Source organism: Eleutherodactylus coqui, chromosome 1, assembly GCF_035609145.1.
Source record: "Eleutherodactylus coqui strain aEleCoq1 chromosome 1, aEleCoq1.hap1, whole genome shotgun sequence".
Taxonomy (NCBI): domain Eukaryota; kingdom Metazoa; phylum Chordata; class Amphibia; order Anura; family Eleutherodactylidae; genus Eleutherodactylus; species Eleutherodactylus coqui.
Window position 1 is genome coordinate 306888119 of NC_089837.1, and position 27693 is coordinate 306915811.

The 27693-nt window shown below is 42.4% G+C and overlaps 2 protein-coding genes across 2 annotated transcripts in view; one reads left to right on the top strand and one right to left on the bottom strand.

Annotated features, from left to right (window-relative positions):
- The window catches only part of DNALI1 (dynein axonemal light intermediate chain 1), a 45653-nt gene extending 41019 nt beyond the window's left edge, over positions 1–4634 (top strand). Inside the window, exon 6 of the mRNA XM_066574848.1 lies at positions 4365–4634. Coding sequence (XP_066430945.1) covers positions 4365–4400 — 36 coding nt within the window. The 3' untranslated portion in view covers positions 4401–4634. The remainder of the gene's footprint in view (positions 1–4364) is intronic.
- Positions 4635–6856: 2222 nt separating this feature from the next.
- Positions 6857–27693, bottom strand: part of GNL2 (G protein nucleolar 2) — a 44902-nt gene continuing 24065 nt past the window's right edge. Inside the window, exons 9-16 of the mRNA XM_066574842.1 lie at positions 25994–26122; positions 21503–21607; positions 20308–20466; positions 16938–17045; positions 14926–15368; positions 8803–8882; positions 7536–7627; positions 6857–7041 (exon numbers count right to left, since the gene is read on the bottom strand). Coding sequence (XP_066430939.1) covers positions 6901–7041; positions 7536–7627; positions 8803–8882; positions 14926–15368; positions 16938–17045; positions 20308–20466; positions 21503–21607; positions 25994–26122 — 1257 coding nt within the window. The 3' untranslated portion in view covers positions 6857–6900. The remainder of the gene's footprint in view (positions 7042–7535; positions 7628–8802; positions 8883–14925; positions 15369–16937; positions 17046–20307; positions 20467–21502; positions 21608–25993; positions 26123–27693) is intronic.

The following is a 27693-nucleotide window of genomic DNA, read 5'->3' on the forward strand; positions in this document are numbered from 1 at the left end:
AGTCATGGCTCGATAGGCATCCTGCAAATTCAGAAGGCCCTTGGCTGCCATGACAACCTGCAATCTCACCGTGGGGGACCATGTGGAACCCCCAAACATCGGTCGGGGCATTTAAATGCCGCTGTCAGACGACAATAGGAATTTTTAATGTTAAAACTGCATTGCACGAACATCGCAAATTTGGACGATGTGATAAATCGGAAGCTCCATAGGGAAACACAGGCGAGAAAAACAAATTAAAATAGCAAAATGCAGAAAGATAGGGCAGGCAGTGATTTCCAAATCTCGCAACACTGCAGGATAGAAAACGTCACAGATGTGAATGAAGTCATTGAAAAGCATGGGTTTCCTTAGTCTGGGTTTTCTCGCACTCTTGCATCGTGCAAAAATCGTACGATTTTCTCACAAGTGTGAAGGCAGCCTAGGGGGAATTCAGACGAGCGTTTGCTGGTGCATACATAGGTGCACACAAAACCGGCACGCCCATGTATGTGCACAAACACGCATGAATGCAGGTCCGTGCAGCATTGCTTTCAACGTGGCCTGATAAGAAAATTATCTGGTTAATTTTTACCGAAAATATGCTGAATGCTCTGAAAACAAAACCCTCAAAAAACTATGGCAGATTTTTTAGGGGATTTTTCCATCTCTCCCCAAGGTATTTGTTGGGAAGATTTGTGTATAGAATTCTGTATATGCATGGTGGCCTATATTGACCATTGATTCTTCTTGTAATAATAGCACTGTCGAGGCACATTGGGAACACAAACCATGTAAAAATGTATACTGTGTGGCATAATCTTTTGCATTGGGATGCTGTACAGAAAGGTGCAGTCCACCGTGCCTTCTAATACTATAAAAAAAAATAAGGAAAAAAAAACAAAACCGCCAACATATACTACCCCTGATGATCTATGCCAGAAGCTCTTCCCTCAAGGCATAAGTGCACGTGCAGAGTGTCAAAGCCAGTTAGATTGATCTGATATGTAATGAATACCTGTAAGATAAGAAACTGTGATCTCAGACCACTTCTGACTTCCAGGATGAGAGGGAGCGATCAGAGCCTTTTGTTACCGTTCAGAGAGGTGTGTTGCTGCAAATTTGACCCAAACATTCGGAGCAGCGCCCTCTATAGAGGCCTTTCATTCTAGGAAAAGTAGGGGTCGAAAGTTACTGACTTCACCTCACCTATTACATCCCAAAATGTTAATTAACTCGGGCTCAAGACAGGTGTGAATGAGGACTATGTTCAGGCTTTCAGTCTCTGTTCCATCTTTGGAGAAGAGAAATGGAATTAAAAGGTTCAGTTTTTCACCCATTTATTCGTTTTATTTTAAAAACACAGAAAAGAAAGCTTTCAGTTTTCTTCCAGCCCATTTGTTCCATTAAAAAAAAACAAAAAAAAAAAACTTAGTGCAGGCCATACTACTAGTTGGTCTGCAAAAAAAAAAAGTAACAGAAGCAAACTGAAAGTTTTTTGTTTTCTTAAAGAAAACCCATTGAAATCAATGGATAGAAAACCAGTAAATTTGTTTTAGTTCCATTTCTCTGCTCCAAAAAAGCAATAGGTAAACAGAAAGCCTGAATGCAGGTGTGGACAAGCCCCAACAATAGCTAGTTGACCCCTAAGTTTCATTTACCTGAACATAGCCATTCTCCGCTAGAAACCAGCTGGAGCCTGAGCCGGCCACCACAATGAGGTAGAACTTTGATAGGGAATTACCCTATGATAAGAGAGTAGTTGTGTAATTGGCCACCCAGGAGTTTCCGTATTGTGCCCAATACATATATAGATCCCGTGGCCACTGACACAGGAAGTCATTAACAGCCGGGGAAGGGAGGCAACAGAACATGCAGAAGGAATGTCTTTCTTGTATTTCTCACGCTATCTACAGAGAAGGCGCCTGTAGTTGTACATTCCTCTAAATATCATATGAGCGATATATACACAAATACCTTAAATTGAGAACAGTAAATGGAAACACACCGATTCACCATCTTTCATCTTTTTTTTTTCTCTTTCATAAAAATGCAAAGCATTTAATTTCCCAACAGTGGACTTGTAAGTCAGCTAAGGACATCGCCTGACATAAGAGAAAGCTGTTGTGCGTTTAGGAATACATCTCACCCTGTTGTGTAGGAAACAGGAAATCACAACCCGGTTATCACCTCTTCACATGTTTCTTATGAAGTAAAGGGCGTAGAGCACAGGAAGATACAAGGGGGCTGATTTATCCTCTGACTTGTGCCTGTTTTTTGGCACAAGTTGTACTTTTTTCTATTTAATAGTCTATACCTAAATATATTTTTGTGCCTGGTCCGTCAGTTGTGTGTTTTTTTTTTTGCAGGGGAAACTGGAGTACCTTTTTCTGACACATTTGCAATTTGTTAAGTCGCTAAATTTTGGCATAAGCGCACTTCAGTGCTGAGCCAATTTATGATGAGGAATAATTGACTTTTTGCTGTGCACGTTTTCCTTCACCAGATAACGGATAATGTCCATGGACGGATTTCTGCAGCGTTTCACGCGGCGGATATCTGTGGCGTTATCCCACAGCTATTAGGCTCTACTGAACCTAATAGCTTTCTGCATTTCAATATTCACGCTGTGGATTCACTCGTTTAATGTCACCGCTGGCGTGTCATGCTCTGTACTGCGCAGGCTCACCAGACAGGACTCGCGCAACGGATCCAGAGAGGCAAGTACGGAGTCTTTGGGGGTGCAGTGTCAAACTCCGCTGCGATATTTTGCTGGCAGAGTCCGACACAGCAAATTTATTAAACAGTTGCATAATGTTTAAGGATACAGCAAATTGACTTTAATTATTCCTCTAATAAATTGGAGGCCATAGTGCTTTATTAGCCTTGTATTACATGTAAACAAAAACAGTTGTCATGGTTCCTTTAGGCCTCTTTCACACGGACTACAAAACGCATGTATGTGGATCCCATGGTGTCCAATGGGTTCTTTCACATGAGCGATGTTTTGTAGCCCGCAAGAACCCATTGGACACCATGGGCTTCGCATACATGCGTTTTGTTGTCCATGTAAAAGAGGCCTTAAAGTTAGGGCTACACAGCAACATGCATCATGCATACTTGTTTGCAACTTGCTGTCATCACTTTTTTAGAGCTGGAATTGGCCTGTTAAAACAGCCAAATTCAGACAGATCACAGGCAAGTCACAAAAACATGACATTTATATTGATGGTAATGCTGGATTAGTCACATGCAACAAAAATCTGACAGAGTTGGCTGTTCTGCAACAGTTGTGATGCAATCACATTACATCACAGCTTACTATGAGACACCCTTGACAATCATTAGGCGTGACATTGTAGTGCAGCACTGCAATCTTTATATTGCGCCTTACATGTAGCCATATCCTAATCCAGCATTCAAAAGTCTGCCAATTCATACAGTTTGACATCTTCCTGCCTATAAATACTAAAACATAGCTGAACACCTATTATGTATGTATCTAGAAATGTCTGTACAGAAACTGAGCTAGGAAGTAGTATTTGGAGATTTCAGCCATGAAACCTTCAGAATTGTGAACGAAGTTCAGGATTAACACATTGCCCATGGGATAGGTGATAAATGTTAGACCAATGGTTATCCAACTACTGGTACCCCATCAAGTGTTAAATGAGGCTTGTTGCTCCCCATTAGTAGGTCCATGGTAGTTAGGAATTGGAGGGCGCAGTTTCCAAGCATGCTCACTGCACCATATATCTTTATGGGAGGTATGGAAACAGCTGGAATACACCTTAAAATAATTGCCTGTGATACCAGTTATTAGAAATAAATCTCACGAATAGCAGGAAATTCAATCTGTAGTCACTATTCCATTAGTAGGGCAATTAAGAAGAATATGTCCTGACCATTTCCTCAAATGGTTGTTCATCAACAGTAAAGTCCTAGAAAACCCTTTCAAATTGTGGATCTATCCTCCGTAGTATATTGGCAGGGGCCCGATGCTCTGCATCCCTGCAGATCAGCTGCTATCAGGCCACCCGTTATTGCAGACAAGGCAGACAGCCCTGTCCGTAGTGCAGCGGCCCGTCTGGTTTTTAGTGAGGCCTTATTCACACGTTGCAGATTTGGTCAGTATTTGTAAGCCAAAACCACAAGAGGATTTAAACGTCTTCTCTTCTTTGCATTAACACTTCATTTTGGCTTCAGAGTACTGACCAAAATCTGTAATGTGATAATAAGGCCCCTAGAGGAACCAAGGTAGCAATAGTGGGTCTATTAATCCACTGGCATTGTTACTTACGTGGGAGTACTGCTAATCCTGTCATTTGCATATCCATGCATTCAGGCTTTTTATTTAATGACTAAAATATTGCTTTCTATTGCAGGCACAGCTAGAAGGAATTATTGCGCCCAAGAAGTAACTACGCACAAGTAACATCTGTTGATGGGATGTCTGCAGTCTGGATTCTATGCTCATACTAATGCCAAGAAACTAGTATTTGTACCTCTGGGACACATTTCTAATTAGATTTGGCTTTTATATATTAAAACTCCCTCTGACATGAAGAATGTTAAGACGTCGCACATTCTATAATGAAACACCTCAATATATTTAATATCAAAGTTCTTTTGATGATAAAATTGTTTTAACCCCCTTCCAAGTCTCATTGTATTTTGTGGGTTCTTAATAGGGAATCGCACATAACAGTGTGCTGCTGGACAGAGTTTAAAACGGATTGCTGGCATGTACAGTCCACCAGTCTGAAGCGATAGCCGTACTTCCTCAGTCCGGGATCCATGAGGACTTGAACTAACAGTTTCCACAATAGAAGAATTCAACAGCAGTAGGATGGGTCCTAAAACAAGGGGGCGGGGGGGGCAACCATTGCCTTCAGTCAGTAGCTTCAGTTTCATTAATTTCAGTGCAGATTGAGCATCCCAGTCTACACTCACAGCCAAATTTGTAGCGGTATGACAGACCTCCTGATCCCATCAATGACAAAACCCCATTGTGGGGAAACACCTTTAAATCCGGACCCAAAAGCTGACAAAATTGAGAACACCTCGTTTCTCTTTCACTGGGAAACGGATGCCCGGCACTAAAATTAGACCTAATGTGAGGCAATTACTTTCACGGTGTTCAAAAAGTGAAAGGAAGACAAATGGCAGTAGCCAGCCTGATTGACCGAACTCCAGTTACTTCCTCAGCTTGCTACTAGTCAACGGTCATCTGGACGGTCTCCCAACACCCAGTGTCAAAGGCAACGTCAGCCATTGTGGGTGAAAGGGCACGTTTGTTAAAGCGGAGAAAACTGAGAACTTGGCTGTAGAGGTTTCCAACCCGCTCTGCCTATCAGAGGACATGGTGAGCCCTGTTGAACTCTCTCAGCCGTGCAGGATACTATGACACATCACTGTTGTCTTGACTGAGTGAACTTATGTTCACTAATTAAAAAGGAAGCTGGCACCAGGTATGAGCACCATAAATTAAATTACAGTGCTCTTACGGGAAGCTCCCTGGATTTTAGGGAGACATTTCTTACACTTATCCGGCTCCTTGAATCAGCACGGTCACCCCCCAAAAGTCAGTGCAGACCATCGGCTGTGCACGCACACACCCATAGAGATCAATGAGCGTGTGCGCACAGCCAGCTGCATGATGCATGCTGACTTTCCAATGACAGTACCATTTGGGGGAGCAAAGTATATGAAATACCTTTCCGGACTCCAGGGAGCCTGCCATATGAACACCATAACTTAGTTTATGGTGCTCATACCTGGTGACAGGTTCCCTTTAGGTGATAGAACATTTTAGAGATACCTTTAGCTGAAAGTTCCCTTCACGTCTTCCAATCTCTAAAAATCGTACATACCCATTATACTGCATCCATAGACTACTACTTTGACATACTATATTTCTGTATGCCCCTAGACTCCTAATGAGACAGACATTTTTTTGTATGCCTCCGTGTGAACCAGCCAGAAAAAAAATGGACACAATTAAGCAGCATTTCTGGGCTGCCCATAGAAACACTGCATTGAGTATAACCATGAAATTGTGCACCGTAGAGCCAAAGCAGTAGTGTACCCTCATACCAACGCATGCACATTGCTCTGCAGCGTGAGTGAAGCTAGCAAAGAAGCTATCCTTGGTCAGTGTTTCTGTAAACCACAGAGGAATTGCAATAGCGAGCCTTTTATCATTATAATCTGGTTTTGGTTATGTATTTAATTTGCTGAATATGCTCTTGTATTTTATATCTAATGTGCATCCTTTGTGTTTTACCCTTATTAGGGGACGATATGGGTGACCTCCTATATGTTGACTCCTTTGCATTATATTAGGGTACAATAAGGGCTTAATAGGAGGTATATGTATGGGATTCACCCATGTCAGGGCAGAGCCACTAATATTAGGGTATCAACACGGTCAGTTGCCCAGTATGAGAATGTATATACCAGCTATTAGACTGGGAAAAAATAAATTTAATTATAAAGATATATCTATTAGACTGATCAATTACAGATTCTTGCTGGGAGGACGTATTGAAAACTAAAAGGCTTGGTTAGTTTTAATTATATCTAAGGTTATGCTTTAAACTGTTTGTGTGATTCTATGTCAGTGTTTGCCAGCTTGATCAACTTCAAATTTGTAGACTTCCTTCAGTGTATGCATCTAATCTCCACTAAAAATCCTAAACAGAAACATGCTTATAAAATGGCCTGAAGACAGATTATAGCCGTCAAAGCTAGATGCTGAAGGAAAGCAGAGACGTGACTGATTGCAAATCCTCCACTTCTATTATGCAGTAATATTTACAGAAATCTTCCCCTTCTACACAGTTGAGGTTGTATCCCAGAGGTAAAAGGCAACATCTACAGGCTGGAAAAAATAATCAGACCTTTAATGACAAATAATCATCAATATTTCTGTTTTGATCTGACATTTTTGTTTTGAGGGTTTACTTTCTTTTTGTCGCGGTTCTTGTTTTTGACATTGTGTGTATCGTAGTACCGCACACCCACTTTCTTTGATTGCTGCTCCCTTTCAATCCTCCTCCTCTGTAAAGATTAAAAAAAAAACAGTTCAAGGACCAAAATAGGACAAAAACAAAAAAGCATAAAAATAAGTTGTGGCTTCCCACTACACAACCAAACTCGTCTTAATTACAGTGGGCTGAAATGTTACTTATGTTTAGAACAAACTAATGGGGAAGTGGAGCTTGTCGTTAGAGCCTAATATACAAATAGTGATATTACCAAGCTGTCACACGACAAAGTACTAAACCACATGGCTTATGTTGCCATGTTCACATGTATTAAAGTTCAGTGCATAGGGATTTCTAGTCACTCACAAAGCATGGCACCACCTCTGTCCGATACTGGAGATAAGGCAGCAGATGACACCCCACAAATCCCCTTTAAACCTTTTGTTTTTTGCTGCTATTTTCTAAACTGCAGAACAAAGTGTGCATATAATAAAAGGTGTATAAAAATTAAGAAAAAAACAAAGAAATGAGCAGACAAGTTCTAAAGACCACTGAGAGACGACATACTTCTCTAGATGACAGCTTTTTTGGAGACTCTTCAATTTCATCTTCATCATCACCATCAAGACGCTTCCTTTTCTTTAATGGTTTTGTTCTCACTAGAGGAATTATAAAAGTTACTAAGAAGGTAGAGTAAACGGTGAAAGCATTATGTATGCAAAGCAAACACAATGGGTATACTTCATAAGAAGTCTTCTGAAAAGTAAAGGGATATTTTTGATGGCAGATTAAAAAAAAACAAAAACACAACTCTAAATGACAATTAAACGAATAGTGCACGACTGCCTGTGTTTATGCGTAAGAATTCTCGCTCACTTTCGGCCGTTTGAATGAATTTTGAGCGATAATCGTTCTGTGTAAAAAGGCTCTTAAGCAGCCGTTTGCTAAGCTGGGCACATGTTTACGGGGAGGGTTATCTGGCCTGGAGAATTCCATTGTATTCTCCCACCAGGAGTAAACAGTGTACTTATTGGGTATGCAAAGCATACCTAATGGGTACATTGATAAGAATTTCTTTTGAACTGCCTGAGATAGTTTTTATGCGGGCTAAAAACTATAGAGCTGAATGACAATTGAACGAATAGTGCACAACTGCCTGCGTTTACATGAAACAATTATTGCTCACTTTCAGCCATTTGAACGAAATTTAAGCGATAATCATTGCATGTAAAAAGGCCTTTAGTATATTCTTGTACTCCCCTGAAATAATCTGAAGCATTGTTTCCCAAGAACTCTGTTATTCTTACTACAAATTTATGACTAAATTGACATTGGAGTGTTGACAGGTGGGGCTGCTGCTCATCATTGTTTGATATAGCCAATCTGCGTTGACAATTATAAATTTACAAAATATGCAATCATTCACATACAGCTGTCAATCACTAATAGCTCCGCCCATTGGACTGTTCCGCTCAGAATGTACAGAGATATATAGTTTTATGGGGAAAGATTCAGTAGAACTTGTATTTTATTCATTTATATCAGTCTGCTCAGCTCCTCTTGGTCTATAACATGATGCCTGCAGTTTGGACAGCATGTTTGAGCCGACATTCCCTTTAAATGGCTCTAAAATTATATACCTGGTAGCAGATTCAATAATAAGCACCAGGAGGATGAATGGCATGTAGTAATTGCATGGTAAAAATAGTTCAGAAAATAATTAGCCCCAGGCAATGAAGCACAGAGGCCAATTAATGAATGAGAATTAAATGGACAGGGATGATGGTGATAAATGTGGATGAGGACTAGAGGTTACATGTGGAGATGGCATTACCTTCTCTGCGCTGTTCCTCCGCTTCTTCTCTTTGTGGCTTTGGTTTTGCAAAGATGTGTTCACTTAGGTCTTTAGGGATTCTACACAGAAAAACAATTAACATTTAAAAGCACATCTGAAATGGCATTAAATCTTGCAGAGGGCCACAAGTTCATTTCAGCTGTGAAAGGCGAGAAATGCAATAAACGTGCCCGAGATCAGATAAGAACACCTTATATAATGGTTTAAAAGGTTTGTCTGAATGTGATTTTTCAGCTTGCTTAGAAGGGTCCCTGACAACAAGCTAATTATATGGCGTGTTTAATTACTTTCCAGCGCCTCTGCCGAAACGACACAAAGTCAATGGGTCATCTGTGTAAGGTACAGATCCGCTGCTTGTCACCACACTACTGTCACCAACAGAGCAGGTTTTTTTAATCCAGACCCGTTAAGAATAAAGGATTCTTTAAAAAGACTATCACTTACTTTTACCCCTATAACCTAAGCTTTGTGGGCTGAAAAGATGTGACCCTCTGAGTCCAGAGAGAAGTGTTGGACTTAAAAGGGTTGTCCCGCTATAGCAAGTGGGGTTAAGCACTTCTGTATGACCATATTAATGCACTTTGTAATATACATCGTGCATTAAATATTGGCCATACAGAAGTTATACACTTACCCCCTCCGGTGCTAGCGTCCCTGTCTCCAGGGCGGTGACCAAAGCCGCCTTCTGCCTGGATTAGACGCGCTTGCGCTGAAGGGGCCGCTCCGGCGTGCTTGCGCCGCACAGGTCTTCTGCGCATGCGCAGAAGACCTCTGCGGCGCGAGCACGCCGGAGCCGGACAGAAGAGGGCAGACTGCGCAAGCGCGTCTAATCCAGGCAGAAGGCGGCTTTGGTCGGCGCCATGGAGATGGGGACTCCAGCACCGGAGGGGGTAAGTGTATAACTTCTGTATGGCCAATATTTAATGCACGATGTATATTACAAAGTGCATTAATATGGCCATACAGAAGTGCTTAACCCCACTTGCTGCCGCGGGACAACCCCTTTAACCCCCTCGCCCCCCGGTATCAGCACTAGAAGCCACCCCTGCAGTGCACTGAGCGGCGCTGCTAAGTAGTCCACCCATTATAAGATTAGAACACTGGGCCACTCAATGCTTTCAGCGCCCACATCAGGGGAAGGTAAGTAGAACACCTAGCCCACTTATAGGGCTAAAAGTAGATGACTGATTCCCTGTAAATATTGTTTAATATTTATGGTGGGATTTCCAATTTTAGGACAACCCTTTTCCTTATATTTGTGCCTATATGCCACCTTGAGTATAGAGTTTAAGGCTTGTTACATATGCATATGTAATAAAAACAGTAGTTTGAAACATGTCATATACACGCACGATTAGTAGGTATACACTTTCATATCTTATAAGCATTTGTGGAAAATACATAGTTTATGTTAAAATTCATTATAAGTCCAACAGCTGCTGTGGTATATATTACATTATTGTGGGTTATTGCTGTACATGTACTCAGCAGTGTACAAAACACTTGTATGTAAAAAACACAACTTAAATTCGTACCCTGGTAGTGTAAGTTGTATAATTAAGTTCAGGGCAGCACCCCTCCACTGTACCCACAGGGTGGGACCAACCTTATGCACGCCACAAAAGGGATCTGGATCCTAAGATCCCAAAGTAGTACTGGTAGTGTAAGTTTACAGAGTGTATACTATATGCATTTTGTTTGTGGGAAGGAAACTTTGTTTTCTTGTATTTCTACTTAGTGGACAACGGTTTGTCTCTTTATGAGCACAAGCGCTGAATTATCTGAGTGCATGTCGGTACCCGTCTTTTACCTGGGCATTCTAGCTGCGGTCATCACTCCACCCCCTACACACGGATTCTGAAAACATGGGGGACGAACAATGGCACATAAGACAGGGTTTTCCAGAAGCAGTTGGTAGGTACAGAACAGCACAGCTGCCTCCTGAAGCCTGGATGCAGCGGCCAGCAGGATGGGGTTATGTGCCAAGACCCTTTAAAAGATCATTAATTTACATCCTGTTCTAGAAATCTCTACCCCCCCCCTCCCCCCATCCTTTACCTGGGAGGGGACTGTGAGCCAAGGTATAAGGCATAGAGGAAGCCTCTCACCACAACACATTAAGGATTTCCTACGGTTGTGTTCACACACAGCCAACTCGCTGCAGATTTTCTGCGGCTAAACAAATTGAAGCTGTAAAATCAGCATAAAATTGTGAAAATTTTGGCACTGATTTTGGTGCGAATTTGCTGCAGCTTTTTTTTTTTTTTTTTTGAGCTGCCGAAAATCAACACCAAATGCGCCATCTGTGAATGCCCGCTTAGGTTTTATATGTATCAATCATTAGTTTGGGATGACGTGTACAAACATTGGAGTGTAATACTTCACACACTGCATTCGTTAAGAAGAGGACATGCCTACAAGTGTTCAGAAGCCTAAAGTGATGGTGGATGCCGCCTCTACGTACAGCAAAAATAAACAGTTAATTCCATGCAGATATAAAAAGGAGGTTTGGGGACAATTTTGAACAGGACACAAATAACTAACATGCCAAACCTCAATTGCACTACAGTATTAGGGGGACAGTTTTAACCCCTTAGTGACCAGCCTGGTCATTGTCGCATTGCAAGAACCATAACTTGTTAACGTAGCCATATGAGGGCTTATTTTGGGGGGGAGGTGGGAGAGAAGATGTATTTTTTTAAATGCACCACTGTGAGGTAGATTTATTGTATAACTTATTACACTTTTCTATGGGCAGGAGGGGTGTCATTTTTTTTTGGGTTTCCGAGTTGAGTGCATACGGCATTCATCATTTGATAAAAATAACGTAACCTTCTTATCTGGATCAGCCCGATTACCGCAATACCAAAGTTTATGTAGATTTTTACTACTTTTTCAAAATAGAAACACGTTTTAAAGAACAATTGAATCTGCTTTACCACATCCTAAGATCAATCACGTTGCTATTCTTGTGGCGACCGAGCTCTGCAGGGGCTTGTTTTTTGTGTGAAGAGTATTTCTTATTAGTACCATTTTGAGGTACGTGAGACGTTTGGATTGCTTTTATTTTGTTATTTGGGAAATGAATAAAAAGGAAAAAAAAAAATAGCAATTCTGGCGTTAGTTTTTAAAAATTTTATGGCGTTCACCATGTGCGATAAATAAAATATTACCATTTTCTGGGTCATAAGGAACATGGTGATGTGTATTATGTGCTGTTTTTTTTTTAATCCATTGAAAAAGGATTTTTTTTGGGGGGGGTGGGACCTTTTAAAACTTTTTCAGATGTAATTTTTCAGTCCTTTAAGTGGCTAGAATAGTACACTGAATTACTTATGTAGTGCCTTCTACTAAGCCTATGACAGCAGCCCATTAGATTCTGCGGGAGGTGGGCAGAGTTACTATGGCAGACATGGAGGCCTTTCTCAGGCTTCCAGCTGCCATGGGAACCTATTGTTACCTTACAATCACACTGTGGCATGCCACTGGGTGACAGTAGGAACTCCCACTCTGTGATCTTCATAAATGCTGTAGTTTTCTATTGATTGTGGCATGTAAGGGGTTAAACTGCCAGGCTCTGAGGTTTCTCCGCATCTAGCTGTTAGAGCAGGAGCCTGGCTGTCAGTCAGCTAAGCCACCACCTTAAAGAGATGTGCACCCATTAGGGAGGACAGTAAAAAGTGTATTGGCTATCACTAAGATTAATGTGATACCAACAGTTTACTTCCAAGTATCCACTTTTATGTAGTCAGAAGCATATGGAGAGGGCCAAGTATGCTGCGGTTTCCGTTTCTATCCAGCTTACAGATATCAAGTCAATGTAAAGTAAGAATGCAAAGTTGTTAAATTGTTAGAGCATCAAACCCTTTACTCTTGTAAAACAGAGGGGAGGTCACGTCACAATGAATATATCAAACTTCTTTCCAATAAGTTCTCGCAGTCCTTTGGGGGTCTTTTGTCACTACTGACTCAATTCACCAGTGGTGCAGAGAGGAGATGACGGGCACTAAGCACAACCATCCTATCACAGATCCTCTGAATTGCCATGTGGGCACTGATCTTCTGTAATGGACCGCTGACTGGAAGCTCAAGTGGACCTGGGTGAATTTTAGGGTGGTCATAAACAAGATGAACATTTGCCAAACCCACCAGACGACCATCTAACGAGCATGGTGGTGCGCTGGGCCTTCCCTGGCAGCAGATAACAGAAAAAATAAGGTTGGGGAATGTTGGATTTCAATGTCCATTACTTAGCCTTTGCAGGAGATAAGTCACTGGCACAGGTAAGTGGCTCAGCTTACTCCCCCCTCCCCATACTGAGAACACTTGTCTGCTTCTATCTATAGGTGCAGTCAGAGGTCCTCCCAGTTTGTGCCACTGTAAAGGGATACGTCAAACACGGCAACCCTGCCCAAAAATGAAAATGCTAACGAGATTGATCTAATTTACATAATCTTAGCAGCATCTCTGGAATTAGGAAACGCACTAAACCATGTTAGCCTTGATCCCTAGAAGAAAGCAAAACTTTAATAATATAATTTCCGCCCCTTTACTTTTATGTTCACAATGGCTTTTTCTCAGTATACATCTAAACAAGAAACAGCTTTTCCACAAACTTTAATACAAGAGTTAATGTCTTAATTACACTTTTCATTTAAAGTAACCATAAAAACGTACCATCACACCAATATTTCATTAGCCAATACCTCAGAGCAGATCCTATGGCTCAAGGCCCAAAGCTTTCTAACATGTGGTGTAGATTTCATCGTCTTGCACAAGTGCTAACGAGAGAATGTTACTTATTCATTGGAGACTTGGAAAGGCCTCAACCAAAAAGCCGGCAGTGAATCATTAGAATTAATAAACAAACAGCCTTTAAAGCTCTCTGTAATGCTTTATGCCTCAATAACCGTCCTCGGAGTCCCAGTACATGGCCTCAACAAGCCAGCATGTGTACATGCTGGCACTCGCCTCCACCCCGGAGAGCACTCAAGACATTAAACTGCAATATCTGGAAAGGGTAACATGTTATTTTCACCCAAAAACAATTGTGAGCCATTCCAAGACTTCAGGCAGCCGACATCAGTTTGGGTGTGAAAAGGTGGACCAAGTGCTATTCCAAACGTACAGCGGAATCCAGCAGCAAGTGCAGAACGTGATGCCTCAGTCGGCGTGTACAAGGGGAGTCTGCTTCTCCTATAGAGGACTGGAAGGTACTCTGGTGGTGACGGCTCACACTAATGATTGGGACGGATTGCAGGCTTAGAAGTTGGTTCCAGCTACAAGTAATGTAGTATGTGAGGCCGAAGAAAAGGCATGTCCCCAGTTCAGCCTATAACAATTCCCCCCCCCCCCTCCCAATGTTGATCCAGAGGAAGGCAAAAAAAAAAAAAGCCTGAACGTGACACTGCAGGTAGTGATTTTATACGATATTTAGTTGTTTTTTTTCACTTTTTACTAAAGACCCATTTTAAAAGGAAACCCCTGGTAAAGACTCTAGCACAAAGCCCTATATTGTTTAGACCCTGCATAGCAGCACAGAGAATACTGACCCACATATGGTTCTCAGGAGGGGAGGGGGGGGGGGGGGGGGGGGAGAAGAGTCTGTTACTGACCTGCACCAAATCAGCTATGTGTGAACGCAACTTTAAAAAGGTGTTTTCTAGGGAAAGGATAGGTCATCCCAATAGTAGATCGGCTGAGGCCGGTGCTCAAAACAATGACTGATCAGGTACCCACTGTCAGCACAACAAACAGGGGGATGCTGCGCCGTCCTTCGTGCAGTGGCCGACACTTTTAATCACAGGCTGGGGTTCCATTAAAATCAATGCCAACCATTGCACAGGGGTCTGAGCAGCAACTTCCACTCCACATCCCTGTGTGGGGTAATGTTGACAGAGGGCGTCCGGTTAGCTGCGGTCCTGAACGGCAGACCCCAGCCGATCAACTATTGATAATATACTGAGGATAGGTCATCGATAGTATTTCCCTCGAAAACTCTTTTAAAGCAGAACGTTATTACAGAAGGCCTACTGGTGCAAATATATCTCTATGACTGCATGCGATACGGAAATTTCAAGTAAAAAGACTGCTTTACAATACCTCAAGGCAGAGAATCGCTTGGCTTTTGCTTTATCCAAAAATTTCTTGCACTTTGCTATTCTATCATCCAAATCGTGCAGCAACTCTTTTGAACTATGCTTTGCAGCATTTGTGGGATCTGCACTCGGCTTGGCAGCCTTTTCCACTTCAGGCACGTTTGCACTTTGCTCTTCTTCCTCTGCTTCTGACAAGGGGTCTTCTGCCTGGGAATCCAATTCTGAAATGTCTGACATTCCATCTATTTCTACAGGCACCAAGTCTTCCTGGGAAAACTCCGGAGCAACATTAATCTTTCCAAAGTTTTGTCGGACATTTGATAGAATTTCTTTAATCTCCTCCTTTTCCACATTAGCAGCTTCCTGGGCATCGGTGCTTGTATATTCATCGCTAGGTTCTTCCTCATTCACACTGGTTCCAGCAGTCGTTGCTAAGGTTTGCTGAGGCTAGTAGGAAAATGGACAAGTTGCATCAACAGAGGAGCTTACACATATACATTTGACAACCAAGATCCACAAATTTTAACTTTCCCCATGTTTTTCTAGGGTCCTATTAACCCCTTAATGCCACAGAATACATGTTTACATCCTGGCTGCAGGGTACTTAACGCAATAGGATGCGAACTTCTGTCCTGTGGATGGCGCTGGATCAGAAGCTGTCAGTAACAGCTAAACTCCTGCTGCAACAGTGAGGATACATAACAGCAGCGATGCCTGCTGTTAACCCCCTACATGCTGCAATCTATGTGGATTGCGGCAAGTAAAGGGTTCACAGAGTGAGTGCGCTCCCTCTCATGTTATCGGCCCGGTACTGGTGTCCTAGAGTCTCATTGCCTATGATCGCTATTGTAAGCGATAAAACATTGCAATACAGAACTTCCGCAATGCATGATCATAGCTGTCGTGGCTCAAGTCCCCTACAGGGGCATTTAGAAAAAAAGGGAAAACCCAATCTGCACACTTTCCCCTATTTATTTTTTTTTAAATACGAAAATCCCACACATTTGGTATCATATCCATATTGATCTGTGCAATAAATTGAACGTACCCTTTATCCTGGAAAAAAAAAAAAATTTGAAAAAAAACTGAGGCAAAATGCTTATATGGCAGGATTGATGTATTTTTCCTCCTTGTTCTCAGAAAAATAAATAGTTTTACAATACATGATATGCACCAAAAATTGGTAGTAATAAAAACTCCAGTTTGCCACATAAAAAACAAGCCTGCATAGGGCCATGTCAACGGGGGGGGGGGGGAAGTTATGGCTTGTGGGGCCTGCTTATAAATTAAATGTTCACTAAACTGTTAATGGCCATATTGTTTGAATACGCTATAGATGAGTAGGAAAACATGAAACTCCTTTCAAAACATTTTCGATACAAAAAACGCCTTACGTCTGCGAATACATCGCACGTTCCCAAGCGCAATATCTAGACCAGTTTCCCAGCCAGATATTATGCTCTGCTGTGTGAAATTAGCCTCACTTTTGTGTTTTGGGGTAGGGCTTTTTTTAAATTTATTAAATCGCAATATGTTCAGGGGATTGCATTTTTTCTGGTGCTTTTTCCTAAGCATTTCTATAGAGAAAAAAATTACAAAGAAAGAACGTATGTATACATAAAAATCACTGCAACACAATAAAAAAAAAAATAAAAAAAACACCAGTAAAAACAAAAAACACAACATTTACCAGAAAAAAGGCAAAGGAGACAGTACCTTTAGTAGAAAGTTAACAATTTTTTATTTTACTTTTTTAAAACTTAAAAGCTGCAGTTTTTGATACCCAGTTTTGAACCAGAACCAGCAGGAAGGAGAATTCGAAGTCCTCCCATTAGATTTCCCATATCTTTGAATTTACCTTTGGCTCGAGGAAAAAAAAAAAAAAAGAAAATGGAAAACTACCAAAAGCAAACAAAACAAAACCATGACCACCATTCTAAAGCTGAAAAAAGATGTAACAGGGAAACTGAACAAGCAAAGAGATAATTTAGACTAACAATGAAAAATGAACGGTACCTCTGCAGGTGGCTCTGTATTTGGTGGTGCTACAAAGAAGGGTATTCTCCCTCGTTGCCAATCGTTGAGTACCATCTTTGAAACAGTCGGGCGATCTGGTTCTCCACCCTTCAATGGCAATTGAAAGAAAAGGTAATTATCCAAAAGGTTAAGATGGAACTTTCAGCTTATTAAAAGGCGTCTTCCAGGTAATTTTTTTTATGGATGACCTGTCCTTGGGATAGTCAGTTGTTTGGGGGGATTTACTGTGATCAGTTCATCAAGTGCTGCAGTGATTGGCCAAGTCATAGCGCTCGAGAACCAATCAGAGCCAGCGCTTCCTGTAGGCTGGGTTTTTAAAACTCCTGACCAGGAAGCACTGGCTGAAGACTACAAGCAAGTACTGGAACTGGGAAGAAGTGCGGCGGAGCGGACACTGCCTGTTAGGTAATGTATTTTATTTTACTTTAATACAGATAGGGCTTATTTTAGGGCTCAATTAGTAGTACTTCCTACTGTAAAAGTTGCATTGCACCGCACAAAAACCATGTTCTCGTGCAATGCGATGCAACACAAAAGGAAGCGTCCATAGGGAAACATAGGCCACAAAGCACTGCAAACCACAATTTTTTTCTCACAATGTAGCATGCTACAAAACATCGCTCATGTGAAGGAACCCATTGGAAAGCATGGGCTTCACGTGCATACGATTTGTATCATGGTCTCATTTCAAGAAAAAAAAAAAAAAAAAAATAGCACAATTGTGTCACCTGTGTAAAAGCAGCCTAAAACTAAAAGGATGACTACACAATTCAATTCGTAACACAGAGTTCAGCTTGTAGGATTTTTGTTTCGTATGGATGTCTCTTGGACAGTTTGAAAGATTTCAATCATCCTTTTTAGGATTTCTTTTTACCATCCTCGCTTTTCCAAAGAAATTCATTCTCCCATTGACATAGCTGTATGAGCAGTTGATTTTTTTGCAGGACTACTACTTGTATTTAATATCATTTATTGTACCACATAAATGTATTAAAAACCGTAAAGTTCGTTTTTACTACAATGTACTGGATGAACTACATCCCTGTACTAAGGTATGCCTAAACATGCCCCAACAGGCAACATAGCGAGACACTTCACTGACTGACTGTCCATTAATGGCATCGCGAAGGATATTGCTCCATTATTTACTACACAGAAAAAGTAGTAATGACTGCGCAAGCAGCATGATTAGTATGCTCCCCACGATACAACTACTGCCTGCTGCAGAGGGCAAGCAAACCTGTCATGCAGCGACAACTAATTAAGATCACTGCTTAACATGTAAGATCGATTTAGACTGCTGTAGGTTCAAAGCGGTTAATTGAACATCTAAGAGAATAACCTGCGACAGCAGATTCTTGCACCTTGCAGATATTCAAAGGGTACGGTACCCAAAAAAAACGTGGGGCTAGACAAATTATTACTATGGAGAGAGATGTATTAGTATAAAAGAGAGAGGGATTAGTAAAACCAATGCCTTCGGTGGGGTGGGGGTAGGATTAAGTGATCAAATGCATTTTTGTTAGGTTTTTAACAATTTAAATGTAGTAGTTCTGTTACGAGGCTATAACAAGATGCTGGGTATTTAAGTTGCACCCTGACAAAGCAGCATGTGTGAAGACTAGGTTGGTGTGGGTAACTTGTAGAAAAGTACAGACAGCAAGCTTAAAAGCAAGGGGGAACGTTGAAAAGGAAAGGACAGTGCCGAGCATTCAGGGAGCTGAGGCTCAATCCCATGTCCATACCATCTTGAAGAAAAGTCAGTAGGCAGGATAGCGAAAGATGCATAGGATGCAAATGGCACCATTTGCACCAGATGAAAAAAGTTCTTCCAGACACGATGGTAAACCCTAGAAGAGGGATTTCTAGCCTTCATCATACTTCAAATGACAGATTTTGCAAAACCACATGCTATCAGAACCATGGCTTAAACCGCCATGCCATTAAAGGGGTTGTCCCGCGCCGAAAAGGGTTTTTTTTTTTTCAAACCCCCCCCCCCCCTGTTCGGCGCGAGACAACCCCGATGCAGGGACCTAAAGAAAGCTTACCGGAGCACTTACCTGAATCCCCGCGCTCCGGTGACTTCTATACTTACCGGTGAAGATGGCCGCCGGGATCCTCTTCCTCCGTGGACCGCAGCTCTTCTGTGCGGTCCATTGCCGATTCCAGCCTCCTGATTGGCTGGAATCGGCACGTGACGGGGCGGAGCTACACGGAGCCGGCATCCTGCACGAGAGGCTCCATTGAAGAAAGCAGAAGACCCGGACTGCGCAAGCGCGGCTAATTTGGCCATCAGAGGCCGAAAATTAGTCCGAAACCATGGAGACGAGGACGCCAGCAACGGAGCAGGTAAGTATAAAACTTTTTATAACTTCTGTATGGCTCATAATTAATGCACAATGTATATTACAAAGTGCATTAATATGGCCATACAGAAGTGTATAGACCCACTTGCTGCCGCGGGACAACCCCTTTAAAGCGTGTACAAACTCATGTGGAAGAGGGGTCCACGGGAGAGAAGATCTTCTCGAAGGGGAAAGGCACCACAAAGTGTCGACAAGATCCAAGTACCATGCACAACAAGGCCAGTTTTCGGGTGGCGAGATTTACCAGAAGGCCTTCCACCTCATCTTCTTGAGAAGCTGTGCAATAAATAAATGGAGGGATGAAGTAGGGGAACTGGAAGTCGGTCCAGGGAATTAAGAGGGCATCCAATGTTTGAGCTTAGGGATCCTGAGAGCTGGACATAAGTCCTGGAGCTTGTAGTTGATTCTGGACGCCATCAGATAGACACCCAGGTGACAACATTTTTGACAAATGGATCAACTGTTTCTGCACTAAACTTTCCACGCCTGGGATGTGGACTGTCGAGAGCACTGGAAGTTTGTTATGCCGGTGGTAGTGGCAATGATAAGAAATGAGGGGAAGGGAGACACTCTTACCCTGGTGAAGAGAATACTCCCCTATCAGCCAAGTGTCAGCCTGCTAGTGGCAGTAGCTTTACCCACAGTCTTCAGCTGTGTCTCCCAATGGGCTGCGGGTCAGACAGCTTCCATTGACTTTAACGAAAGCTGGCCAAGCGGAAACCGCTGTAAAATGGAGCATGCTGCGATTTTTCATCCGCAAGCAGAAACCGCAATTGGTTTCTGCTCGTGCGCATGGAGAATTGCTTTTCAATAGTATGCTATGGAGGGTTATTGCTGCAGAATCTGGAGGCAGACGCACGCTTCGGATTTCTGTGCAAAACCACCCATGTGCATAAGGCCTAAAACTAAGAAAAACAAAATAGGTAGTCAAGGAATATCATTAAGAGTAAAAACACTCGTAAGAAAGTGGCACGTCCACTGACCTTTAACAACTTTCCTGTTCTATAAGCAAGTTTCTCCAAGAAATCTTCAGCATTTTCCCAGGAATCTATCTTATAGGTCTTGCGGATGTACTCTGGTTTTGCCCTCTCAAGTACAGCAGCAATGTGATCTTCAGGGGATTTAATCTTTTCTACTTGCACCTAACAAATTTAAGGGGGGAAAAAAAAAAGTTAACTTCCATTTGACAGGGTAGGTAAAAGCTCAGAGATATGTCGCTAGGAGAGATGTAGATCACACCATGTCTCCCACAAGATAAGTCATGTAATGTGTGTGAACCACGTTTGTGAAGTACATTTCCTGTTGCATATGCCAAACATATCCATGGGGACCCATTCAACTGTAGACATATGCCACTAACTGCCTATGTGGTAACCTCCAGTCATAGGCATTTACTGGGAAACCCTCCCTGTGTATACAGACACTTATATGAGCCACGATCAGCGCTTACAGTTCAGCAAGTATTGCCTGATCACATGTAGTGGATAAATATTTCAATACTAGGGTACATACTCATCTGTTCCTGCCACGCTGGAGAAAGACAAAAAATTGCATGCAGTCTTAGGCTGCTTTCAGACAGGAATAAAACTCATTTGTAATACAGATCTGTATTATTGATGCATTTCAAAAGACATTACATCCATATTTTGTTATTGGGCAAATACGGATCTGCATTTGGCCAATTAAAAAAAAAAATGTATATAAGCAAATCCGCAAAAAAAAAAAAAAAAAAAAAAAAGAAAGAAGGAACATGATGCATTTTTAAAAAATGGCTGCAAAGAAATACGGCCATGTCGTTAGCCCTATAAATTTACATTAGCTCCATTTAACAGCCCCCTTAACACAATCCTGATACGAAGCAAAAATATACTAGTCTGAAAGTGACTTAAGCGAGTTGCTGTGGTTTTAATGAGCTACACCCGTGCAATCTCTAAATTCATGGTAATTACCACACAAGTACAGCAGTAGGATATCTATGTGAATATATCCTTATTCATCATTCCTTAATTATATGCAAACTGTTCTCCAAATCTCTCATTTTTGATCGCCAAGATTACAGTTTAGTAAATTCTGTTGAACCTCATTAGCAATGGCTACTATGCCAGCGTTTCATTAACAGGCCTAAAAGGTCTACAGTTCCTTTCACATTGCCATGCCATCATTTACACTCCTACTCACCACTCCTTTCAGAACGATGTCTGTTTCAGAATCTCCAGATGGATAAACTACGCCAGGGCAATCTATGAGGAATATTCGCCGCATAAGTGTGATATACTGCCAAACCTAAAGGAAAAAAAGAGAAAACTCAGAACTTCTGTCCCAATTACAACAGTGCAGCGTTTCTCAACTCATTTCCTTAAAGAGGACCCACCATTCCAAAAGTTCATGTCTACTTTAGGCTGGCTGCACACAAAAGGGTTGGATTCCATGCGGGAGCCTGCAGCAGAATCAGACCGTGTGTCTACGCGTACCCATCATACATTCGAAGTACCAATTTTTTAAAATCCTGCTTTTCCTGAGTCATTGCCTAGTTGATTATGCGGAAGGGCAGTGGGTCAGACAGCTTCCATCGCTTTCAATGGAAACAGTCCGCGTGGAATTCGCGCAAAAATGGAGAATGCTGTAATTTTTGGATGGGGGGGGGGGGGGGGGGGGAACAAAAATAAAAAATAAAAAATGCAGTTGCTGTCCGCTTATGTGAGCAGACATGTGGACGCTCCATTGATTTGAATTGGTGCAGAATGCCACTGGTAGCATGGGAGTGATCACGGATTCCGCAATTCAAAACCAGTCATGTCAAAAATATCAGTATCCCCACTTAAAACATTTCATTAAGCGCAGGATCATCTGAGTAGAATTTCATCACATATTATGCAGTGAATGGAGTCAATGAAAGGGCATTGATTTTACTCACAGTAGTGTTTATTGCACATATTATACATGTAAAAAAGACCGCAGCAGATTCTATTTTACCGCGTATTACAGGTGATAGAGCCCAATTGTTCTCTATGGGCACATATTAAATGCCGTACATAAAAACTAGTGAGACCACGAATGACATTACATGCACAGCGCAAAAAAAAAAATTAGTATATATCTCTATCTATCTATCTATATATTCTATCGCTGACATGATCAGCAATATGCCTGCACACTGCTGACTCACAGCTGTAAAACGTTGGGTTATACATGCAGCGTTTTATGCATACATAAGCCAGCCATAAATGTAACCCAAAAAGGAAAAAATACACCCCTCCATTACCGCCATTTAAATTACCCAGCTCCTACGAACTTCCTGTTAATGTGCTCCTGGCATCAGCCACTGTCAAAGCATGAGCTGTTGCTACAGTAGTTATTACAAGATCTTGTGTTGTGACTAAAAAATACACAACATTTTCTGTATTCGTAAAGCAGTGGAGAATAAATAAGCTTTATTACAGAAGTTATTCATTGTGAGTTGCTTTACTAATACAGAACAACAGGATTCCTGGTATAACTTACCGTAAAATCTCTCGTTCTGTTCATTGGGGGGGGGGGGGGGGGGAAGACATAGCAAAGACCTTGGGTATAGCTTCTGCCACCAGGAGGTGAGCATGAAGTGTTAACTCCTCCCACTAGCTATACCCACCCCTGCAGGCATTAGCAAGCTCAGTTTGTAAGCAAGCAGTAGGAGCAGCCAGTAGGATACCAGAATAGATAATAAATCACAATGCTTAATAAACGTAACTCATTATACCACCATGCACGACTGCAAGAACAGCAAGATCTTGGGACGTTCCAGAACAGTACCCTAGGGGGCAGGAAAACCTAAGCAGCCGTAGGCGTAAAGGAGCGTAACCAGCTCTTTCACCGCGACCAGTGTTAACGGATGCCTAGGCGTCAGCCAGCTTAGGCATGGACCATAAAGGGGCCTGAGTAACGGTCCCAGCCACACACCAGGAGAAAGCGCTCTTGACCAATCTTGTACTGTGGTGAAAGTGCAAAATGTATACAGTTCTGGCCAGGCTCATCCTGCAAGCGAAGACTACGCCGGAGCTGCCTGCAAGGCCCAAAAGCCGCGGGCTAAATTTACAGCCGCACCGGCTGCAATCAGCAGTTATGGCCCCACTGCCCATTATGCCCACAGGGGTCCCGACCACCACAGGAACCATGAAAGAGGCTCAGGCAGCATCTTAAGTACAAGGCCTGGAAGGCCCGAAAGCCGGGGCCCACAGTGACGGCGCAGCCGATCCCACCAGCGCGAAAACCAGGGACGCACACCAATCCTCAGCCATCACGTCAGCAAGAACCAAACATGGCTGCCGCACTGGCGGCAATAGAAGCATGTCACCGCAATGGCGGCAAGAGCGCAGTAAGCAAACAACCACTGCACACCGCCGCAAAACATCCGCAACACGCTGCGGCAAAGTCACACCACGCTGCAGGACGACAAAATTACACCCGCCATGGTAAAGTACAGCACTGCGCTAAAAGTACACGCACTGTGCTGTGAGCTACATACGCCGCGCAATGGCAATACCCACAGCATAGCAGGATGGCAGGCACAGAGACACAGGAGGGGACTCATGTTATGGGGGCAGGGCAGCAAGGGGAGAATACTCACCTACCATAGCTACTCACCTACTCCTGGTTGTCCTGATGCTGGGAATGCTCCTTCATTTCCAGCAGTGATGCCCCATCATCTCGCCGTCCTTTAGAGAGGATGGGAGTGATTCAGGATGGAGACACTATGGCTGGCGGGTCACTATCAACTTTAGTCAGAGCGGATGTGCCTCCTTTTCTTCTTGTGGGAAGACAAGACACTTGCCGTCTGCCCTCCGTGTGGGGAATAGGGAGAGTCCTGCCTGCCCTGTCCCACCTCCATGTACTCCTGGAGGACCTTGATACAAGACGTCTGCCTCCTTCAGACACAAAGCAAAAAACTGAGCTGCGGGAAGGAGGGGTATAGCTAGTGGGAGGAGTTAACACTTTTTATGCTTAGTGTCGCCTCCTAGTGGCCGAAGCTACACCCAAGGTCTTTGCTGTGTCCCCCAATGATATAGATGAGAAATAGAGCTTCTGAAATCGGCATTTCATCATAATCCATGCCAAAACTGTATTTTGTTGCTGCAGATAATCCACAGAACATCCGCCCTGTGAGAAAATACACTTGAGGGCTTGCAAAGCATATGCATTTTGTTTCTAAATATCAGCTTAGCATAAAGACTGGCAGAGCAATTGTAACAAATACATGTGAACCATTAGGGTCAAAAACGCTATCTTTTCTCCTTAGGGAGAGCAACTATAAACTAAGTAAGGAGACTCAAATGGCCATGCACGCTCCTCTGGGTAATATGCAAATAAGGGAGATGGAATAAATTCCATCTCCCTTATTTGCATGTGAACCATTAGAAACTGAATTAAGCAGAAAACAGGAAATAAAAATTCTCAAATGACCACAATGCCTCCTTTAGCAATGAAGGACAATGTGCACCATGTTTTTAAGAATTTATGTGCCCCTCAACTTTTTTTTTTTTTTTAACACTTGGGTCCTACTCACTAACAGGCAGTGGCTGTATGCAAAAAAGTCTTTGGCCAGTGTTCTCATTATACTGTTGAGCCCTGTACGTCTTTTTTCTGCCTAAAGAGGTTTTGTCCTTCCGTGTTTTTGCCAGACCTTAAAAAGAGACTGTCAGCTACTTTTAGCCCCATAGGCTAAACGTATGGACTGAAAGTAGGTGACCCACCGAGTCCAGGGATGCAAGTATTATACTTGCTTCCTCTGACAGGGTCATTTCTGAAAGCAGTTGTTCAGTGTGTTGAGCCAAGTAGTCTGTGCATCATAAAATTAGAACGGGCGGACTACTTACACTACATTAAGCAGCGGCTTTCAGCGTTGACACCGGGGTTAGAGAAGCATAACACTTATATCCCGACTCAGTGGGTCACCTACTTTCTGTTCATAAGTTTAGCCTATAGGGCTAAAAAAAAAGGTGATGTTCCCTTTTAAATCCCATCTGATGTCATCAACAATAGTGACATGTAAGGCACAAAAGTGCATTGCGTAAAGCTGTAGAAAGAAGGACATTGTTAGGAGGTCTGTGTTGCCTGTGGGCATCTATTCCCAGAAAAAGAGTAAAGGCTTTGCTTACGTATACATAAAGTGAAGATGATGCCATCCCTGCCGACACTGAAGTTCAGAGCTATTGGTGACCTATCCTCAGAACAGATCATCAGTAGCAGATTTGCAAGGTCCCTGGACAGCAACCCCCCATGATCTACTACTGATTATCTATACTGAGGGTACGTCATAAATGTATGATCAGTGGGAGTTAGACAGCTGTGATCCGCTCCGACCACTAGAATTCAATGCACACGTGACAGCAGGAGATAGCCAAGGACCGCAAATCTATATTCGTCCGTTCCTTACAATTTGAATAATGCATCACAGCACGTTTCCAAAAATGATAAATGACGGTAGTGGAAAAACGTCCAGGTCGACTGGGAAGTTAGGTTTGGAAAAAAAAATAAAATTATATATAACACTCACACATTATTATTGTGGTCAATTCTAATCCTGCTGCTTCTCGTGTGAACAGAGAACAGTAGAAATGACGTGTAACCAGACGAGTTTAATTAGGTCTCACACGAACATAAGAGGATGGGAAACTGAAATTTGTTTTCTCTTACCTTTGTTTCACCAGCTATTGGAGCAACATTACAGACTTTCTTGGAACGCAACGTATTAATCACAGAGCTCTTGCCCACATTTGGATAGCCGATAAATCCCACGCTAATTTGCTTTTTGTCCGTGTGCAGCTGTTGAATAAAAACACAACAAAACTTATTGCAGAAAAGTTTCGTACAAAGAACAGAGATTTTGTAGAAGATACAAATAAGAGCAGCAGGTTTACATTTATAACTGAAGCATCACAACCTGAAACATGAATCCCTATACTATAAACCTGCATTATATAAAGAATATGCCACCTGATTAACCCCATAAACTACAGTAATGAGTGAATGGTTTGAGGGACGTTGATATCACATTTCTATCTTTATACTCCCATTCCCCCGCTGTGCTCCCACACAGGCCGTGCGATGCGAGCGGATGTATAGTGATGACTAGTCCTCTCCATTATGTGCGCTCAGTAGTCATCGGTATGCAATGCATGCTGGGGAAGAAAAGTACAGTCATACAAGTTTTATATTTGATATCTACGTCTGTTAAAACAATTGACTGCTTTAGTTTATGGGGGTGATCCAAGGTGACAGATCCTCTTAATGAAACACTGTGGTACCATACTCTACCATTATGTGTGTGTTTAAAAAGGCAAGTCCGGCGAAAACAAATTTTCTCCAATCTTGCCTCCCCTCTCACCCAATTGCCTATCATAATTATGGAGGTCTCCTACTTATATTGCAGCCACTTCCATGCAGTGCAAAACATAATATTGCTTTCACATCAATCCCATGGTGCATCAGCACAGAGTCACATCAACAGCGACAACCTGTACCATCTCGGCAATACCACAGTTACCTTCTGTATTCTAATATTCCCCTAAATGAGCTACAAACCATAAGTGTACAGTCAGGAGGATGAGCTCTGATTTCATAACTGTGACAGGACCCTCTAATCAAAATACTAACGACCACTTGTCCGTTATATGTATGTAGGTGTATGGGTGCTTCTCATGCCCCGCCCCCTGGTGACATCATCCCAGGTTCTACAACATAAATAAAACACAGATTCTGACCGACAGAAGAACAACAATGTTAGGGCTCTTGGAAGGGGAGGACAAAAATAACAAAATGAGAATACAACTAAGCCGTTATCATCTCAGACACAACTCAGCAGTCCTGACAGAAGACACCAGCCTACCACCACCACAGAGATCCGGCAGGCTGAAGGACCAGCGGTGACATCACTGCTGTGGGAGGAGCCATTGTGTAGTTTGGTAGAAAGTACTGCATACTAGATAAGCCGACAGCAAACACCAGGACCTGTCATGACATCACCGTCATGTGATCACATGTGTGGGTGGATTTAGGGTTCACATGACCAGGGGCTGATTACTGAATCCAGCAGTCTGCTGAGCTGGTGAGGTCTCGAAATCAGCATGGATGTACCATGATGTGTGTGAATCAGGATGGATGTAGTAGAGCTGTATGTGTAATGTGTGGGGATCATAATGGATGTACTATGCAGCACATTGCGCCACCAGAAACACTGGTTCTATAATTTCCTAATAATTACTAGTAATAATCAGTAACTGACGGGAGTGTCAGTTTCCCCTTCTATGCATATTGTGGTAAGGTCCATAGAATAGCATCATACAGATTGAGAAATTGACTAGTTTCAGACAGCATAACCCCAAGTGGATCAGAGC